The sequence below is a fragment of the Salvelinus alpinus genome, chromosome 25 (assembly GCF_045679555.1).
Source record: "Salvelinus alpinus chromosome 25, SLU_Salpinus.1, whole genome shotgun sequence".
In the NCBI taxonomy this organism is placed as follows: Eukaryota; Metazoa; Chordata; class Actinopteri; order Salmoniformes; family Salmonidae; genus Salvelinus; species Salvelinus alpinus.
The window spans coordinates 508,500-526,244 of NC_092110.1; the positions used below are offsets into that span (position 1 = coordinate 508,500).

The window sequence follows — 17,745 nt, forward strand, 5'->3', positions numbered from 1 at the left end:
GCGCTCATCTTTTTTGGGCACATGGGAGGAGCAAAGGAGGAGTCGAGGGAGTGGTGAGGCTTGACGTCGCTGGCGGGAATCCTGAAGCTCTTTTGGTTCCTTGTTTTCAACAGCGCGGGAGTTTCTGCCATCACATAAAGAGGATTCTACAGTAAGTTTGGTTTTATGATTCCTGTTTCACAAATCTCCTGCAACATGATATATTCAAAGAGAAGATTTCAAACGTTTTGAAGGATTACGTGATTTTGTAATGTGTTTTTAGCCAGTTAGCTATTTTGAACTGTTATTCTGCCCCATTTAGCTAACGCTAGCTAGTTACGTGGTTCAAACGTCTTCGTACATATGACACAATAGAATACATTTTCAAAGAAAGTGAATTGCACAAAAAAAGACTGGCTGCAAAAGTAGTTAACTAACTAGATAACTTGACTAAGTCATAGATAGTGAAATGCAATGTTCGTTATTAAATAAGATGAACGATACTGTAGCTGTGTTATTGATCCTCAAGGGGAAATTAGGTAGGTAGCTAGTTAATAGAAGTGAGTCAAACGGGCACCAAGGCAGCCAATAACCTTAGCTACACGACAGTGGACAGTAGACAACAATAAAATAAGCAGACAACAATAAAATAAACAGCGCATCAATACTGTTTAGTGAAGTGGCACTCGAGGAGAAGAATTCAGTATGTTAGCTAGTTCATGTGTATGTACAACATAAATGGGAACATGTCATGCCACTTCCACATTTGCATCACCTCTCATTCTCTGATAATCCTATCATTTCAGTAGAGCAATGCCCTGTGAAAGAAAGCCAATGCGCTACGGCCACTCGGAGGGACACACTGATGTTTGCTTCGATGACACTGGAAAGTAAGTTTAACTGAACCAGCCTTGACAGCTGGAACATATTCACTACCAGCGTAACCTCCCGCTCATAAAGTGGCAGCTGAACATGTCTCATCTGATATTTAGGTTAAAAGAATATATCACATTACTTCTTACTTATACATTTTTTTGTTTTAAAAACATTAAGCATGGTCATCAGGCAAAAAAATATTTTGGCTGGTAAAAAAATGTGAGTGGCTGGTAGATTTTTCCATCTACTTGTACCTACCACAGTGTCTGGTTGACCAAAAAGTAAATGTTAGGCCCTGGTCATCAAATAGGCATAAAACAAATGTAATATACACAACTGAAATATTTGTTTAAAGTAATGTGAATTGATTATGATTAATAAGTGATAAGCACTAATGGCAGTCACTACCATCATGGGACTTTTATTTATTGTTTTATGCTGTGTTAGAGCGTTCAACCCATAGTGCATTTAATGTTTAAAAAAAATAATAATCAAAAGCATATTTTTTTTTATAATCGAACTGACCTCAAAAAGCGCTAATCTCTCAGCACTAATAAATATTGTCCAGGTAGTAATATAAGTATAGAGGCAGTCGCTGATATTATTCTTGCCTGACATTCTCTCAGGTATATAGTCACTTGTGGAAGTGATGGGGATGTGAGAATATGGGAGAGTCTGGATGATGACGATCCCAAGTCCATCAACGTGGGGGAGAAGGCCTATTCTTTAGCCTTGAAGGTGAGTCTCATACCAGTCTGCCATTGTTACAAATGTGTTGCATAGCAAATATGCAATAAGCCTACTCAATGTGGTTGCCAATGAGGTACTCCTGAGACATGGCTGTAGACTCTTAGATCCCATAGGAGTCTACAGCCATATCGCAGGTCTACCAATGTGGTTAATGTCAATTCTATAGAAGAAAAAGAAACGCACACCTATTAAGGCGAGGTGCTGGCTAGCGGAGTAGAAAACTTGAAGAAAAAAAGAGAGCCGCACACTAGGAGCTCAGATGCAAAAATGTAATTACCAACGTTTCGACAGCCAAGCTGTCTTCATCAGGGGATGACTCGGGATGACTCGTTTTTATAGTGTCAAAAGACACACAGGTGTCTGTAATCATGGCCAAGTGTGGCCTAATATCATCGGTTAATTCTCAGATATTAAAATGGCATACAAACAACAGCGTACAAAAAAGAAATGGATAGCATACGATCATAGATTAATTTTAGACTACACAAGCTTACAAACAATTACAATGGCAAAGTCACAATAATCACAAGAATGGCTTCAGATCAAAGTCTACGTTGAGACTGAAGGGAGCAAGGGTCTTTAAATTAAAGATCCAGGCAGCCTCTCGTTTTAACAATAAATTATCAAGGTCACCCCCTCTCCTAGGGAGGGTTCTATACACTGATCTTTACAGGAAACCTACTGATCGTAACAGTTTGTTGAGGGCTGACAGTTGTCACCCACTTCCCTTGAAAAATAGTTTGCTCTACAGCCAATTCTGTCGAATCAAAAGAATTTGCAAAAAAACCATCAGATTTCGACAGAAATATGGCTGAGACGCAAAGAAAATTCAAGGAGAGAGGGTACACAATGTCCCCTCACTGTCCCTGCTGTTCCATGAGATGTTTAATCTGTTTTTTTTTTAAAGATAATTTTGCTGTTTGCTTGAGTAATTTGAGATGGGAGTTCCATGCAATCATGGCTAGGGCTGTGGCAGTCATGAAATTTTGTCAGCAAGTGATTGTCAAGCAAATAACTGCCGGTCTCACGGTAATTGACGGTAATTAACATGAACATAAGCACGTTTAGCATCTCCTGGCTTCCATGCATAGCCTACAAGCCACTGATGCAGACCTTTGAACATCTACATTTTAAAAAGTCAAATAAATCCATTTAATATAGCCTACACCATCACAATAAATCCATCATTTATTTTAGACGGGTCTAAAGAAACATGATATGAAGTAAATTTAGTCCATTTCAGAGGAACAGAAAAGCATACTCTGCATTGTCCTTATGTAGGCCCTGATATGGCTATGCCATATGGCTGTGGGCTACACTAGTTCATTTAGCAGAAAAGATTTGCTGTGGCATAATTTTTTTATTTTACCCCTTTTTTCTCCCAATTTCAATTACGATCTTGTCTCATTGCTGCAACACCCCAAGAAGCTCGGGAGAGGGGAAGGTCGAGTCATGCGTCGTCCGAAACATGACCTGCCAAACCGCGCACCTTAATGCCCGCTTAACCTGGAAGCCAGCTGCACCAATGTGTCGGAGGAAACACCGTTCAACTGATGACCAGAGTCAGCCTGCAGGCGCTCGGCACGCCACAAGGAGTCACTAGAGCGTGATGAGCCAAGTAAAGCCTCCCCGGCCAAACCCTCCCCTAACCCGGACGACACTGGGCCAATTGTGCGCCGCCCTATGGGACTCCCGGTCACGGCCGGTTGTGACACAGCCTGGGATCAAACCCAGGTCTGTAGTGATGCCTCAAGCACTGCGATGCTTGAGGTGCTGCGACACTCGGGAGGCCCTGCTGAATTGTTAAAAAAAATATTTTATAGTATGAAGAATACAATTGAACACAGCTTCATAAATATTCTGTTTTGACCGTTTAACAAAGAAACTGGTCCTCCTATATTCTTAATTTAGAGTTATTTATGCAATGTGATACAAACGTTGGGCTATATGTTTAGATTTTTAGAAGTAGGCTACAAGTGAATGAAGAGAGACACATCGGGATGCAACTGTGTGCATCCCTCTAATCGAATTCCGAGGCGCATATTAAAGATGTCAGAACTGTCCACATGTAGCCTACTTTTCGTCAGCCAACAAGATGAATACGTCTAATGAACAGTAAAAGCACTATCCGCCATAGTACAAAAGTTGACCAATTCTATTGATGATGCAACAGATCAGAATGTTTAGCTTAATGTTGATAAACTAAACTCAGCAAAAAAAGAAACGTCCTCTCACTGTCAACTGCGTTTATTTTCAGAAAACTTAACATGTTATGTTCATACAAATATTTACACAAGATTCAACAGCTGAGACATAAACTGAACAAGTTCCATGTGACTAACAGAAATGGAATAATGTGTCCCTGAACAAAGGGGGGGGGGGGGGGGGGGGTCAAAATCAAAAGTAACAGTCAGTATCTGGTGTGGCCACCAGCTGCATTAAGTGCTGCAGTGCATCTCCTCCTCATGGACTGCACCAGATTTTCCAGTTCTTGCTGTGAGATGTTACCCCACTCTTTGACCAAGGCACCTGCAAGCTCCCGGACATTTCTGGGGGGAATGGCCCTAGCCCTCACCCTCCGATCCAACAGGTCCCAGACGTGCTCAATGGGATTGAGATCCGGGCTCTTTGCTTGCCATGGCAGAACACATTCCTGTCTTGCAGGAAATCACGCACAGAACAAGCAGTATCGCTGGTGGTATTGTCATGCTGGAGGGTCATGCCAGGATGAGCCTGCAGGAAGGGTACCACATGAGGGAGGAGTATGTCTTCCCTGTATCGCACAGTGTTGAGATTGCCTGCAATGACAACAAGCTCAGTCTGATGATGCTGTGACACACCGCCCCAGACCATGACGGACCCTCCACCTCCAAATCGATCCAGCTCCAGAGTACAGGCCTCGGTGTAACGCTCATTCCTTCGACGATAAATGCGAATCTGACCATCACCCCTGGTGAGACAAAACCGCGACTCGTCAGTGAAGAGCACCTTTTGCCAGTCCTGTCTGGTCCAGCGACGGTGGGTTTGTGCCAATAGGCGACGTAGTTGCCAGTGATGTCTGGTGAGGACCTGCCTTACAACAGGCCTACAAGCCCTCAGTCCAGCCTCTCTCAGCCTATTACGGACAGTCTGAGCACTGATGGAGGGATTGTGCATTCCTGGTGTAACTCGGGCAGTTGTTGTTGCCGTCCTGTACCTGTTCCGCAGGTGTGATGTTCGGATGTACCGATCTTGTGCAGGTGTTGTTACACGTGGTCTGCCACTGCGAAGACGATCAGCTGTCCATCCTGTCTCCCTGTAGCGCTGTCTTAGGCGTTTCACAGTATGGACATTGCAATTTATTGCCCTGGCCACATCTGCAGTCCTCATGCCTCCTTGCAGCATGCCTAAGGCATGTTCACGCAGATGAAAGACCAGCAAACGCCAGGACCGTCTCCTAAAGTTGATTCAGCTGCGGGATCGGGGCACCACCAGTACAGAGCTTGCTCAGGAATGGCAGCAGGCAGGTGTGAGTGCATCTGCACGCACGGTGAGGCGAAGACTTTTGGAGGATGGCCTGGTGTCAAGAAGGGCAGCAAAGAAGGCACTTCTCTCCAGGAAAAACATCAGGGACAGACTGATATTCTGCAAAAGGTACAGGGATTGGACTCCTGAGGACTGGGGTAAAGTCATTTTCTCTGAGTCCCCTTTCCGAATCCCCTTCTCTGGAAAAAAGTTTGTCCGGAGAAGACAAGATGAGCTCTACCATCAGTCCTGTGTCATGCCAACAGTAAAGCTTCCTGAGACCATTCATGTGTGGGGTTGCTTCTCAGCAAAGGGAGTTGGCTCACTCACAATTTTGCCTCAGAACACAGCCATGAATAAAGAATGGTACCAACACATCCTCTGAGAGCAACTTCTCCCAACCATCCAGGAATGGTTTGGTGACGAACAATGCCTTTTCCAGCATGATGGAGCACCTTGCCATAAGGCAAAAGTGATAACTAAGTGGCTCGGGGAACAAAACATCGATATTTTGGGTCCATGGCCAGGAAACTCCCTAGACCTTAATCCCGTTGAGAACTTGTGGTCAAGCCTCAAGTGGCGGGTGAACAAACAAAACCCCACAAATTCTGACAAACTCCAAGCATTGGTTATGCAAGAATGGGCTGCCATCAGTCAGGATGTGGCCCAGAAGTTAATTGACAGCATGCCAGGGCGGATTGCAGAGGTCTTGAAAAATAAGTGTCAACACTGCAAATATTGACTCTTTGCATCAACTTCATGTAATTGTCAATAAAAGTCTTTGACAATTATGAAATGCTTATAATTATACTTCAATATTCCATAGTAACATCTGACAAAAATATCTAAAGACACTGAAGCAGCAAACTTTGTGCAAATTAATATTTGTGTCATTCTCAACTTTTGACCAGAACTGTATTATGTGGTGTGTCTTATCTTTTCTCTCCTCTGGCAAACAGGCTACACTCTAGGCAGTCTCTTTTGCTGATGTGTGTGTCTGGTAGCGGTATTCCATCTAGCCTACTTTTTTAAATTTCGGCAGGGTTAAAACCTGCCTGGTGCCCCCAATGTTTTTTTAAAATATTTACCCCTCTAATAATATCGCTAAAATCCTCAATAAGCTTTACAGGAATATGGCTCTGAACGTATACCGCAACACCTTCCCATAGGCATTCCTGTTTTTTCTGTAGATGTTATATCGTTCTATTGCTACTGCTTTATAATCAAAGGAATTATCTAAGTGCGTTTCAGAGATGGCCGGTATATGAATGTTATCCGATGTTAGCAAGTTATTGATTTCATGAACCTTGTTTCTAAGGTTACATACTTAGTCAAGTTGTACATGGAGTATGATAATATTCAAACAGTGCTATGGCTCGATATATCTGCTCCCCGTTACAAATCTAGGTTTATTTGTCATATTCATGGCATACAGTGAGTGTACAATGAAATTCTTATATGGTTGTTATCTAATTTTGTCAATTCTTCCCATAATAAATAGAATGGGAAGCTGGTCACAGCAGCCTCCAACAACACAGTACAAATCCACACGTTCCCTGAGGGTGACCCAGATGGCATCCTCACCCGCTTTACCACCAACGCCACCCACGTCACCTACAACAGCAGCGGCTCCAGAGTCGCTGCCGGATCCAGGTACTGTAGACGGACACCCATAGAAATAGAATGACTAGAATATAATGTCATTTCTGTGTTACCACGCCGATTTGCAGAGCTCAGAGCAAATTGCTAGAAGCTGAATAAATTATATTCTGCATGTCATTATCCTCCTTTACAATCAGTTCGGCAGTGCAGATATCTACATTTATTTCCTTGTCATAAAAATGTGTTTCTGATTTGATGGTTATACTAATGATCCCAATATAGTTATTGGACATTGGACTTCTAGTGGGATAATTCCGGTTTAAGAATCAATGGGCAGGGTTTTGAATATAGGATCTTTACACTGTAGAATGACTGCTTGAACACAGCGTGCGTGGATGACTTTTGACCAAATAGACACGAAACAGCTTTCAATTCCTTTCTGATTAGTCTAGACTGTAAGTCAATAGCAGTTTGCTGTACGCATTGATTCTCTAAACAGGTGTATCACAGAAATGAAGACTCTGACCATATCTCTGGATTGATTAGGCCATTTTCACGTGGCTAATATCCGTTTGAATATTGACTTGATCAACACAGGCATCTGAGGCCTGTTGAGGGCTACAGATGTAGGATCTTAATTTGAGCCAGCTTGCTACAGCAGGAAAAGTTGAATTATTATGTGGAATATCGTTAATGGACATTTTTGTAGGGGATGATCAATCAAGTCTGACATTTTAAAGTGGAAATGATATACTTTGGAAGTGTTTTTAAGCCTTGAGTACATTACAAGTTTGCATTTCTTGCTGTGTAATAGGGTGATCAAATTAAACTATGGCATCTGTATGACATCCACCACTGATTTGAGGAAATTAGTTTCTTGCGTCTATTTCCTTCTGCAGATCTAACTGATCTAGATATGTAATACTGTATGTGTCTGATACAAAGTAAAAGTTGGAAGCAGAGCACTTACTACTCAATTGATTGTTTGCATGATTTATTCATTCATTCCTTAATTCATGCCTTCAATCATTTTATTTCCACACTCATTCACTCACTCCCCAGAGATGAGGTTTTTCCTGACCAATCAAGAATTCTTGCTTTAATGAAATTATCCATTCATATATCATTAAATCGGACATACCCCTAGACCAAACAATGATTTCCTTGATTACCTTTGTTCTGATCACGTGTGTGTGTGTGTGTGTGTGTGTGTGTGTGTGTGTGTGTGTGTGTGTGTGTGTGTGTGTGTGTGTGTGTGTGTGTGTGTGTGTGTGTGTGTGTGTGTGTGTGTGTGTGTGTGTGTGTGTGTGTGTGTGTGTGTGTGTGTGTGTGTGTTCCTCCCTCAGTGACTTCATGGTGAAGGTAGTGGAGATGTCCGACAGCAGTCAGCAGAAGACCCTGCGGGGACACGTTGCCCCCGTCCTCAGTGTCACCTTTGACCCCAAGGATGAGTTCCTGGTAGGAGGAATCCTCTACAACGTTACCCTTACCACCACTAATTTTACAGATTTTGACATGATACTAATTAGCTAGATACTGTTATTGTGCATTGGGAATAGACTAGAATGCTTTATTCTTACAAGAAAAAAGTAGTTGTCAAACCTTTCTCGTCTCAGGCCTCTGCTAGCTGTGATGGAACTGTAGCTGTGTGGAAGATTGAGGACCAGGTAACAAGCCATCACCCCACCTCATATTCTACTCTTCTGTTTAGCTCATTGTCATTGAAATCCTTGGGTGGGCCGCCTAAGGGTTTTTTTCCGGATGCCTACATCCAAACAGTGTAAACAATATATGTATACAGTACCAATCAAAAGTTTGGACACACCTACTCATTCAAGGGTTTTATTTATTTGTACTATTTTCTACATTGTAGAATAATAGTGAAGACATCAACACTATGGAATAACACACATGGAATCATGTAGTAGCTAAAATAGTTAAACAAATAAAAATATATTTTATATTTGAGATTCTTCAAAGTATCCACCCTTTGCATTGATGACAGCTTTGCACAGTCTTGGCATTCTCTCAACCAGCTTCACCTAGAATGCTTTTCCAACAGTCTTGAATGAGTTCCCACATATGCTGATCCCTTGTTGGCTGCTTTTCCTTCACTCTGCAGTCCAACTCATCCCAAACCATCTCAATTGGGGAGGTAGGGTCATCTGATGCAGCACTCCATCACTCTCCTTCTTTGTCAAATAGCCCTTACACAGCCTGGAGGTGTGTTGGGTCATTGTCTTGTTGAAAAACAAATGTTAGTCCTACTCGGCGCAAACCAGATGTGATGGTGTATCTCTGCAGAATGCTGTGGTAGCCTTGCTGGTTAAGTCTGCCTTGAATTCTAAATAAATCACGGACAGTGTCACCAGCAAAGCACCATCACACACCATGCTTCACATGCGGCGATCATCCGTTCATCTACTCTGCATCTCACAAAGACACAGCGGTTAAAACCAAAAGTTTCACATTTGGACTCATCAGACCAAATGACAGATTTCCACTGATCTAATGTCCATTGCTCGTGTTTCTTGGCCCAAGCAAGTCTCATCTTGTTATTGTTGTCCTTTAGTAGTGGTTTCTTTGCAGCAATTGGACCTTGAAGGCCTGATTCACGTAGTCTCCTCTGAACAGTTGATGTTGAGATGTGTCTGTTACTTGAATTCTGTGAAGCATTTATTTGGGCTGCAGTTTCTGAGGCTGGTAGCTCTAATGAACTTATCCTCTGCAGCAGAGGTAACTGGGTCTTCCTTTCCTGTGGCGGTCCTCATGAGAGCTAGTTTCATCATAGAGCTTGATGGTTTTTGCAACTGCACTTGAAGAAACTTTCAAAGTCTTAAAGTAATGATGGACTGTCGTTTCTCTTTGCTTATTTGAGCTGTTCTTCCCATAATATGGACTTGGTCTTTTACCAAATAGAGCTATCTTCTGTATACCACCCCTACCTTGTCACAACATAACTTGTTGGCTCAAACACATTAAGAATGAAAGAAATTCCACAAATGAACTTTTAACAAGGCAAACCTGTTAATTGAAATGCATTCCAGGTGACTACCTCATGAAGCTGGTTGAGAGAATGCTAAGAGTTGGCAAAGCTGTCATCAAGGCAAAGGGTGGCTACTGTGAAGCATCTCAACTATAAAATATATTGTTTCTGCTCTTGCTCTATCAACTGCCATTTGAAAGTAGATTTAAAAATTATATCTGGGTCGTTTAACACTAAAGCGTTTTGCAACGTTAAATGAAAATGTGTCTTTCTTATTGAACAAGTCCAGGTAGTCCCTCCCCAGTTTGTCAGTTTTCTTTCCTAATGAACATGGCCGTGTTATTGCATTAGAGCAGGGTTTCCCAAAGTCGGTCCTGGGGCTCCTTCTGGGTGCACGTTTTGGTTTTTGCCCTAGCAAACTCGGTCCGCGTTTGGGAAACCCTGCGTTAAGAGTGATCTGAGAAACCCTGCTTTGGATTCATTCAGACTCAGGTGACCAGCTGGCCGCTGCTGCAGAAGTCCAATGATGTCATCAATGCCAAGTCCCTGTGCCGACTGGCCTGGCAGCCCAAGGCCGCTAAGGTACTAACTCACTTACCTCTACTTTCAGGTTATAGACTGTTAAAAAGAAATATGCTATTGCAACCTCTTTGTTTTTCTCTATACTGCATTTGTTTTAGGCTTAAGGGCAATGAAATGTACTGATATGTATGTATAGTTGCATATTTTTCTTAGCTTGGGTCTCAGGAAAACACAGAATTTCTAATTTGGGTCCCAGGCCGAAAAAGTTTAAGAACCCCTGCTTTAAGTTGACCTATAGTTTTCACCTGTTCAGTACCTCTTTCATGTATTCAGTACCTCTTCTATGCACCATTATTATTTATTCAGGTTAGTCTCATCGAGATAGGATATATTTTTCAAGACAGATCCTGATCCACTTAGTGACACTTAATCCATTATGTCAGAGCGCCCAGTGGTTTCCATAGTGTGTGTGTGTGTGTGTGTGTCTAGCTCCTGGCCGTTCCCGTGGAGACAACGGTGCAGCTGTACCAGAGAGACTCCTGGGCCCACGTGGGCACACTCTCCGATGACCTTGGCACACAGGTGAGGTCAATGGGTAAAGTGGACACCTGGGGGGCATGTTCAGTAAGGTTACAAAAGGGTTTGAAACGGAAAACAAAATTAAGCGTTCTTCATGGATGGCCTACTCTGTTTCACAATGTTTTCTCCTCTACCTATTAAACACCACCATGCACAGCTCCACTGAAAGCCTGGGCGATATGGGCAAAAAATCATATCCAGATTGTATTTATAGGTGATTCACAATATATCTAGATTTTGAATACATATTTTTTTCTCAAAATAAGCTTTGTTGTACAATTTTTAAGGTCAAATAAACTTAATTTCCAAATGGACAGCAATGATCTAATGAATTCAGGGCTTGTGAAATTATATGCTTTTTTGCAATCTGTCGATGAGTACGGTTACGTGCACACAATGCGGTTATTGTGGATGAATAGATTAATATATTCGTTTGATCAAAACGTTTACATGCTTTGTAAGAATGACTATTTCCCCTATATTCCTAATTACATGGACACATCTGAAATCATGCTGCTATCTGATGGCACTCTGATAAATGCAGAAAATCACCAATCAAAATAAATGTTCTACCGTGATATTTTTGGGAAGGATATTTGAGTTTGGTCATATAAAGTTGATGTAAAACTTACTTCTAAGACTCATGCATTCAGTTGTTCCTAACTCACTTCACTCGGGCTATAGAGGGAGTTTCGCTCGGCTGGTGCTAGCACATGTGCAGACCAAATACACAGCTGGAATGACGATTTGGGTGTTTACATGTGCTAATAATTTGAAAGATTACTCAGAAAACCAGGTGTTTTAATCGGTGTGTGCTAGATTCGATTTGAAAAAACATGACCCAACTATTCTCCTGCTCCTGCTGGCTTTTGCAGATTCTGCCACTACTCTCCTGAAGTTGCCGGTAATAGGCTACACGAGGAGTCGGCAACCTTTCTCATGTGGAATGCCAATTTATCTTACCATTTCTACGTACCAATCTGCATGCCAGTTATGGTTTTCATATGCAAATGTTAGTGAAACAGTTTCATGTCTTCATATCTCAAAATCATTGTCATGTGGTTAATCAAAATCCTATCCAAATCTAAATAAAAATTTAAAAAGCCTAAAAGGGAACTTCTATTGCCATTGCCAACTATGTAAAAATAGCCTACATAAAGCCAACAAATAAAAACATTGCAGTATGCAGGTAGAAAATATAAAAATAAATATCCTATAAATCACATTGGCTACACATGGCTGCAACGAACTTGAAACATTGTACAAACTATTTAACTTGGGTCTGGCCCAAAGCTTGTGCTAGCCAACTTCCAACATTGTATAAAATATTCTAGGCTCTCAGTTTCCTTAGCCAGTGAGCTCGGGACAGACCCAGTTGTAGGCTATTTGCGCAAGGGATGAGAAGCAGTGCTTGACTTGGGCACGAGCTCACCGGAGCTGAGTTCCGCCACCTCACATGTTCTGCTGCTTGAGCTCCTGTTCTTCTTATAGAATATTAGCTAAAAAGTATTGTGGAGCTCCTGGACCTAAATATAAACAGTAGCAGCACCCAAAATGGGTACCGGAGCTTATTTCAGTCCAAGTCGAGCACTGATAAGAAGTAATCAGGTAGGCCTATTTCATTACGTTTCAATTGGATCAGAGCATGACATCTTTCCCTTTCACGCAGACTGGTTATCGAAAGGGAGAGCGCTGGAAAGATTTGATCAAATACATTGAGGAAGTATTGTAATTCTCAATGGATGTAAAACAGACTTTGTTTGCTTTCTGTTTGAGGGGAAGAAAACATTACTTTGAGAAGCTCCACAGGTCATTAATGGTGGTGCGTTAAGTCAATCAGAAATACTATCAGATCCCCAAATGGGCACATTTATATGCCTACATTTGTGCGTAGGCCAGGTAGCCTATAGGCCTACTTCTATGCGTGTCCTTACTCAACATTGCCAGGAGCGCTCCAAACAAAAGACAGATAACTAAATTGACAAAACTCGTAAATAGAATGGTTGTGCACTCTGCAAACAATGTGTCCTGTCTGACATTGAGGGGAGACTGGAATAATAATATTGAATGCATTCAAATAAATTACTGTAACCAAAGTAACAAACAGACTAGGAATTACTGGTAAATGTATTACTGGTGATATATGTAATGGGGAATTGATATACACTAACAATCAAACGCAAACAATTCACACAATTGTTATGAAACAATGAATGTGCATTCTGGAGAGGGAAGTGCATTGTGCATCTGGGCGCTTGGTCAATCCGACGTCTGCATTGGCCATGCGGTATTTATGGTGATACAGCTTCCGCAGAAGTCAGGGCATTCATACTTCTTGCGCTTCACAGAGCAGTGCAGAGCTGTTGTCAAGGAAGTGAGTTTCTGTTTAAACAGCATGTACAACCCACACCTACATTCAACAAATCATGTCAATACGGAGCTATACAGAGCCTTCCTTCTGCATTGTTAGAAAATTTGGGAGGCGCATGGCGTTGCGGTACGGAGCTCGATTTGGCCTCTGCATGCCTCTGGAGGCTCTGCGATTGCTTCACACCCTCCATATGGAGCCTTCTACCACATTTTCCAATCAAGCATGAATTGGCTTTTAGTCTAGCCCTCCGGAATGGATTAGTTCACTGAGATGGGCGCAAATATATACTCTGTGTGTGTGTGTACGTACAGTACCAGTCAAAAGTTTGGACATACCTACTCATTCAAGGGTTTTTCATTATTTTGATTATTTTCTACATTGTAGAATAATAGTGAAGACCTCAAAACGATGAAATAACACATATGGAAACATGCGGTAACCAAAAAAGTGTTAAAAAAATCCTATTATATTTTAATATTTGAGATTCTTCGAAGTAGCCACCGTTTGCATGATGACAGCTTTACACAGTCTTGGCATTCTCTCAACCAGTTTCATGAGGTAGTCACTTGGAATGCTTTACCAACAGTCTGGAAGGAGTTCCCACATATGCTGAGCACTTGTTGGCTGCTTTTCCAAACCATCTCAATTGGGTTGACGTCGGGTGATTGTGGAGGCCAGGTCATCTGATGCAGCACTCATCTCTCCTTCTTGGTCAAATAGCCCTTACACAGCCTGTGTTTTGCGTCATTGTCCTGTTGAAAAACAAATGATTCTCCCACTAAGCGCAAACCAGATGGGATGGCATATCGTTGTAGAATCACTGACAGTGTCACCAGCAAAGCACCATCGCACCTCCATGCTTCACGTTGAGGAAACACACATTCGGAGATCACCCGTTCACCTTCTCTGCGTCTCACAAAGACACGGCGGTTGGAACCAATAATCTTCCATTTGGACCCATTAGACCAAAAAAACAATTTCCACCGGTCTAATGTCCATTGCTCATGTTTCTTGGCCCAAGCACGTCTTTTCTTCTTATTGGTGTCCTTTAGTAGTGGTTTCTTTGCAGCAATTCGACCATGAAGGCCTGATTTCACACAGTCTCCTCTGAACAGTTGCTGTTGATGTGTCTGTTACTTGAACTCTGTTAAGCATTTATTTGGGCTGCTAGCTATGCTGAACTTATGCTAACTGTGGATAACAGTTGTTCATCTCGTAGTTGTCAATCAAATGTATTTGACATCGATCAAATGGGTGGGCAGGAAAGTTCCCATTCAGTTGCAGTGTCTGAGGCCGGTAGCTCTAATGAACTTATCCTCTTCAGCAGAGGTAACTCTGGGTCTTCCTTTTCTGTGGCGGTCCTCATGTCTTGAAGTAATGATTTACTTACGTTTCTCTTTGCTTATTTGAGCTGTTCTTGCCATAATATGGACTTGGTCTTTTACCAAATAGGGCTATCTTCTGTATACCACCCCTACCATGTCACAACACAACTGATTGGCTTCAGCAGGCCACAAATGTGCATGTGTCTGCTCAAACGGTCAGAAACAGACTCCATGAGGGTGGTATGAGGGCCCGACGTCCACAGGTGGGGGTTGTGCTTACAGCCCAACACCGTGCATGACGTTTGCCATTTGCCAGAGAACACCAAGATTGGCAAATTCGCTACTGGCGCCCTGTGCTCTTCACAGATGAAAGCAGGTTCACACTGAGCACATGAGCACATGTGACAGACTTGACAGAGTCTGGAGACGCCGTGGAGAACGTTCTGCTGCCTGCAACATCCTCCAGCATGACCGGTTTGGCGGTGGGTCAGTCATGGTGTGGGGTGGCATTTCTTTGTGGGGCCGCACAGCCCTCCATGTGCTCGCCAGAGGTAGCCTGACTGCCATTAGGTACCGAGATGAGATCCTCAGACCCCTTGTGAGACCATATGCTGACACATGCACATTTGTGGCCTGCTGGAGGTCATTTTGCAGGGCTCTGGCAGTGCACCTCCTTGCACAAAGGCGGAGGTAGCGGTCCTGCTGCTGGGTTGTTGCCCTCCTACGGCCTCCTCCACGTCTCCTGATGTACTGGCCTGTCTCCTGGTAGCGCCTCCATGCTCTGCACATTCTTCTCCATGCTCTGGACACTACGCTGACAGACACAGCAAACCTTCTTGCCACAGCTCGCATTGATGTGCCATCCTGGATGAGCTGCACTACCTGAGCCACTTGTGTGGGTTGTAGACTCCGTCTCATGCTACCACTAGAGTGAAAGCACCGCCAGCATTCAGAAGTGACCAAAACATCAGCCAGGAAGCATAGGAACTGAGAAGTGGTCTGTGGTCACCACCTGCAGAACCATTCCTTTTTTGGGGGTGTCTTACTAATTGCCTATAATTTCCACCTTTTGTCTATTCCATTTGCACAACAGCATGTGAAATTTATTGTCAATCAGTGTTGCTTCCTAAGTGGACAGTTTGATTTCACAGAAGTGTGATTGACTTGGAGTTACATTGTGTTGTTTAAGTGTTCCCTTTATTTTTTTGAGCAGTGTATATTTGGACTTGTTTAACCTGTCTGGCTCCGGCGTTCCGCTAGCGGAACTCCTCCCACATTCCACTGAAAAGGCAGAGCGCGAAATTCAAAAGATATTTTTTTGAAATATTTAACTTTCACACATTAACAAGTCCAATACAGCAAATGAAAGATACACATCTTGTGAATCCAGTCAACATGTCCGATTTTTAAAATGTTTTACAGCGAAAACACCACATATATTTATGTTAGCTCACCACCAAATACAAAAAAGGACAGACATTTTTCACAGCACAGGTAGCATGCACAAAGCCAACCTAACTAACCAAGAACCAACCAAACTAACCAAGAAACAACTTCATCAGATGACAGTCTTATAACATGTTATACAATAAGTCTATGTTTTGTTCGAAAAATGTGCATATTTGAGGTATTAATCAGTTTTACATTGCAGCTACCATCACAGCTACCGTCAGAAATAGCACCGAAGCAGCCAGAGTAATTACAGACACCAACGTCAAATACCTAAATACTCATCATAAAACATTTCTGAAAAATTGATGGTGTACAGCAAATTAAAGACAAACATCTTGTGAATCCAGCCAATATTTCCGAGTTTTTAAGTGTTTTACAGCGAAAACACAATATAGCATTATATTAGCTTACTACAATAGCCTACCACACTACCGCATTCATTCATCAAGGCACGTTAGCGATAGCAATAGGCACGTTAGCGATAGGGAATAAATAAATATATATATAGATATTAATTTTCACTAACCTTCATAAACCTTCATCAGATGACAGTCCTATAACATCAGGTTATACATACACTTATGTTTTGTTCGAAAATGTGCATATTTAGAGCTGAAATCAGTGGTTATACATTGTGCTAACGTAGCATCTTTTTCCCAGAATGTGCGGATATTTTTATGACACTCCAACTATTCTGACCAAATAACTATTCATAAACGTTACTAGAAAATACATGTTGTATAGGAAATGATAGATACACTAGTTCCTAATGCAATCGCCGTGTTAGAATTCTAAAAATAACTTCATTACGACATCCAGCTTAGGTATAGCGAGAGAGTACCCAAAATCTGGGCGCAAACGACTAGTACAACATGTTCGACAGATATATGAAATAGCATCATAAAATGGGTCCTACTTTTGATGATCTTTCATCAGAATGTTGTACAAGGGGTCCTTTGTCGGGAACAATCGTTGTTTGGATTTAGAATGTCCTCTTCTCCAGTCAATTAGCACAGAAAGCTAGCAAAGTGGCGCTAAGCTCTCCTTCCTGAACAAAGGCACACAACGCAACACGCCTAACGTCCCGAATAAATTTCAATAATCTAATAAAACTATATTGAAAAAACATACTTTACGATGATATTGTCACATGTATCAAAGCCGGAGATATTAGTCGTCCATAACGACAGCTTATCAGAAGGCAAATCCAGGTCCCTTCACGCGCTCTCCAGAAAACAGGAAACTGGTGACACGTCATGCCGAGAGCTATTATTCGACCCCAGATCAAGTTATACACTCCATTTCTTCTCTCACTGCCTGTCGACATCTAGTGGAAGACGTATGAAGTGCATCTATACTAATAAATATCAAGGACATTAATAGGCAGGCCCTAGAACAGTGCATCGATTTCAGATTTTCCACTTCCTGTCAGGAAGTTTGCTGCAAAAGGAGTTCTGTTTTACTCACAGATATAATTCAAACGGTTTTAGAAACTAGAGAGTGTTTTCTATCCAATAGTAATAATAATATGCATATTGTACGAGCAAGAATTGAGTACGAGGCCGTTTAAATTGGGCACGATTTTCCCCCAAAGTGAAAACAGCGCCCTCTGTCCTCAACTTAACACTTTTTGTGGTTACTTCATGATTCCATATGTGTTATTTCAAAGTTTGGATGTCTTCACTATTGTTCGACAATGTAGAAAATAGTAAAAAATAAAGAAAAACCCTTGAATGAGTAGGCGCGTCCAAACTTTTGTGTATGTGTCTGTTACTGCTCGACTGAAACAACAATCTCGG

General features: G+C 42.1%; 1 protein-coding gene across 3 annotated transcripts in view; it reads left to right on the top strand.

Moving 5' to 3' along the window:
* Positions 1-53: 53 nt before the first annotated feature.
* wdhd1 (WD repeat and HMG-box DNA binding protein 1) overlaps positions 54-17,745 on the top strand; it is a 44,398-nt gene continuing 26,706 nt past the window's right edge. For 2 of the 3 annotated variants that reach the window (XM_071365098.1, XM_071365101.1), the window contains exons 1-8: positions 54-151; positions 786-869; positions 1,482-1,593; positions 6,611-6,762; positions 8,058-8,169; positions 8,328-8,378; positions 10,184-10,279; positions 10,709-10,801. In XM_071365098.1, the coding sequence (XP_071221199.1) occupies positions 793-869; positions 1,482-1,593; positions 6,611-6,762; positions 8,058-8,169; positions 8,328-8,378; positions 10,184-10,279; positions 10,709-10,801 (693 nt within the window). In that variant the 5' untranslated portion in view covers positions 54-151; positions 786-792. The remainder of the gene's footprint in view (positions 152-785; positions 870-1,481; positions 1,594-6,610; positions 6,763-8,057; positions 8,170-8,327; positions 8,379-10,183; positions 10,280-10,708; positions 10,802-17,745) is intronic. The other variant, XM_071365099.1, reaches the window with a different exon arrangement.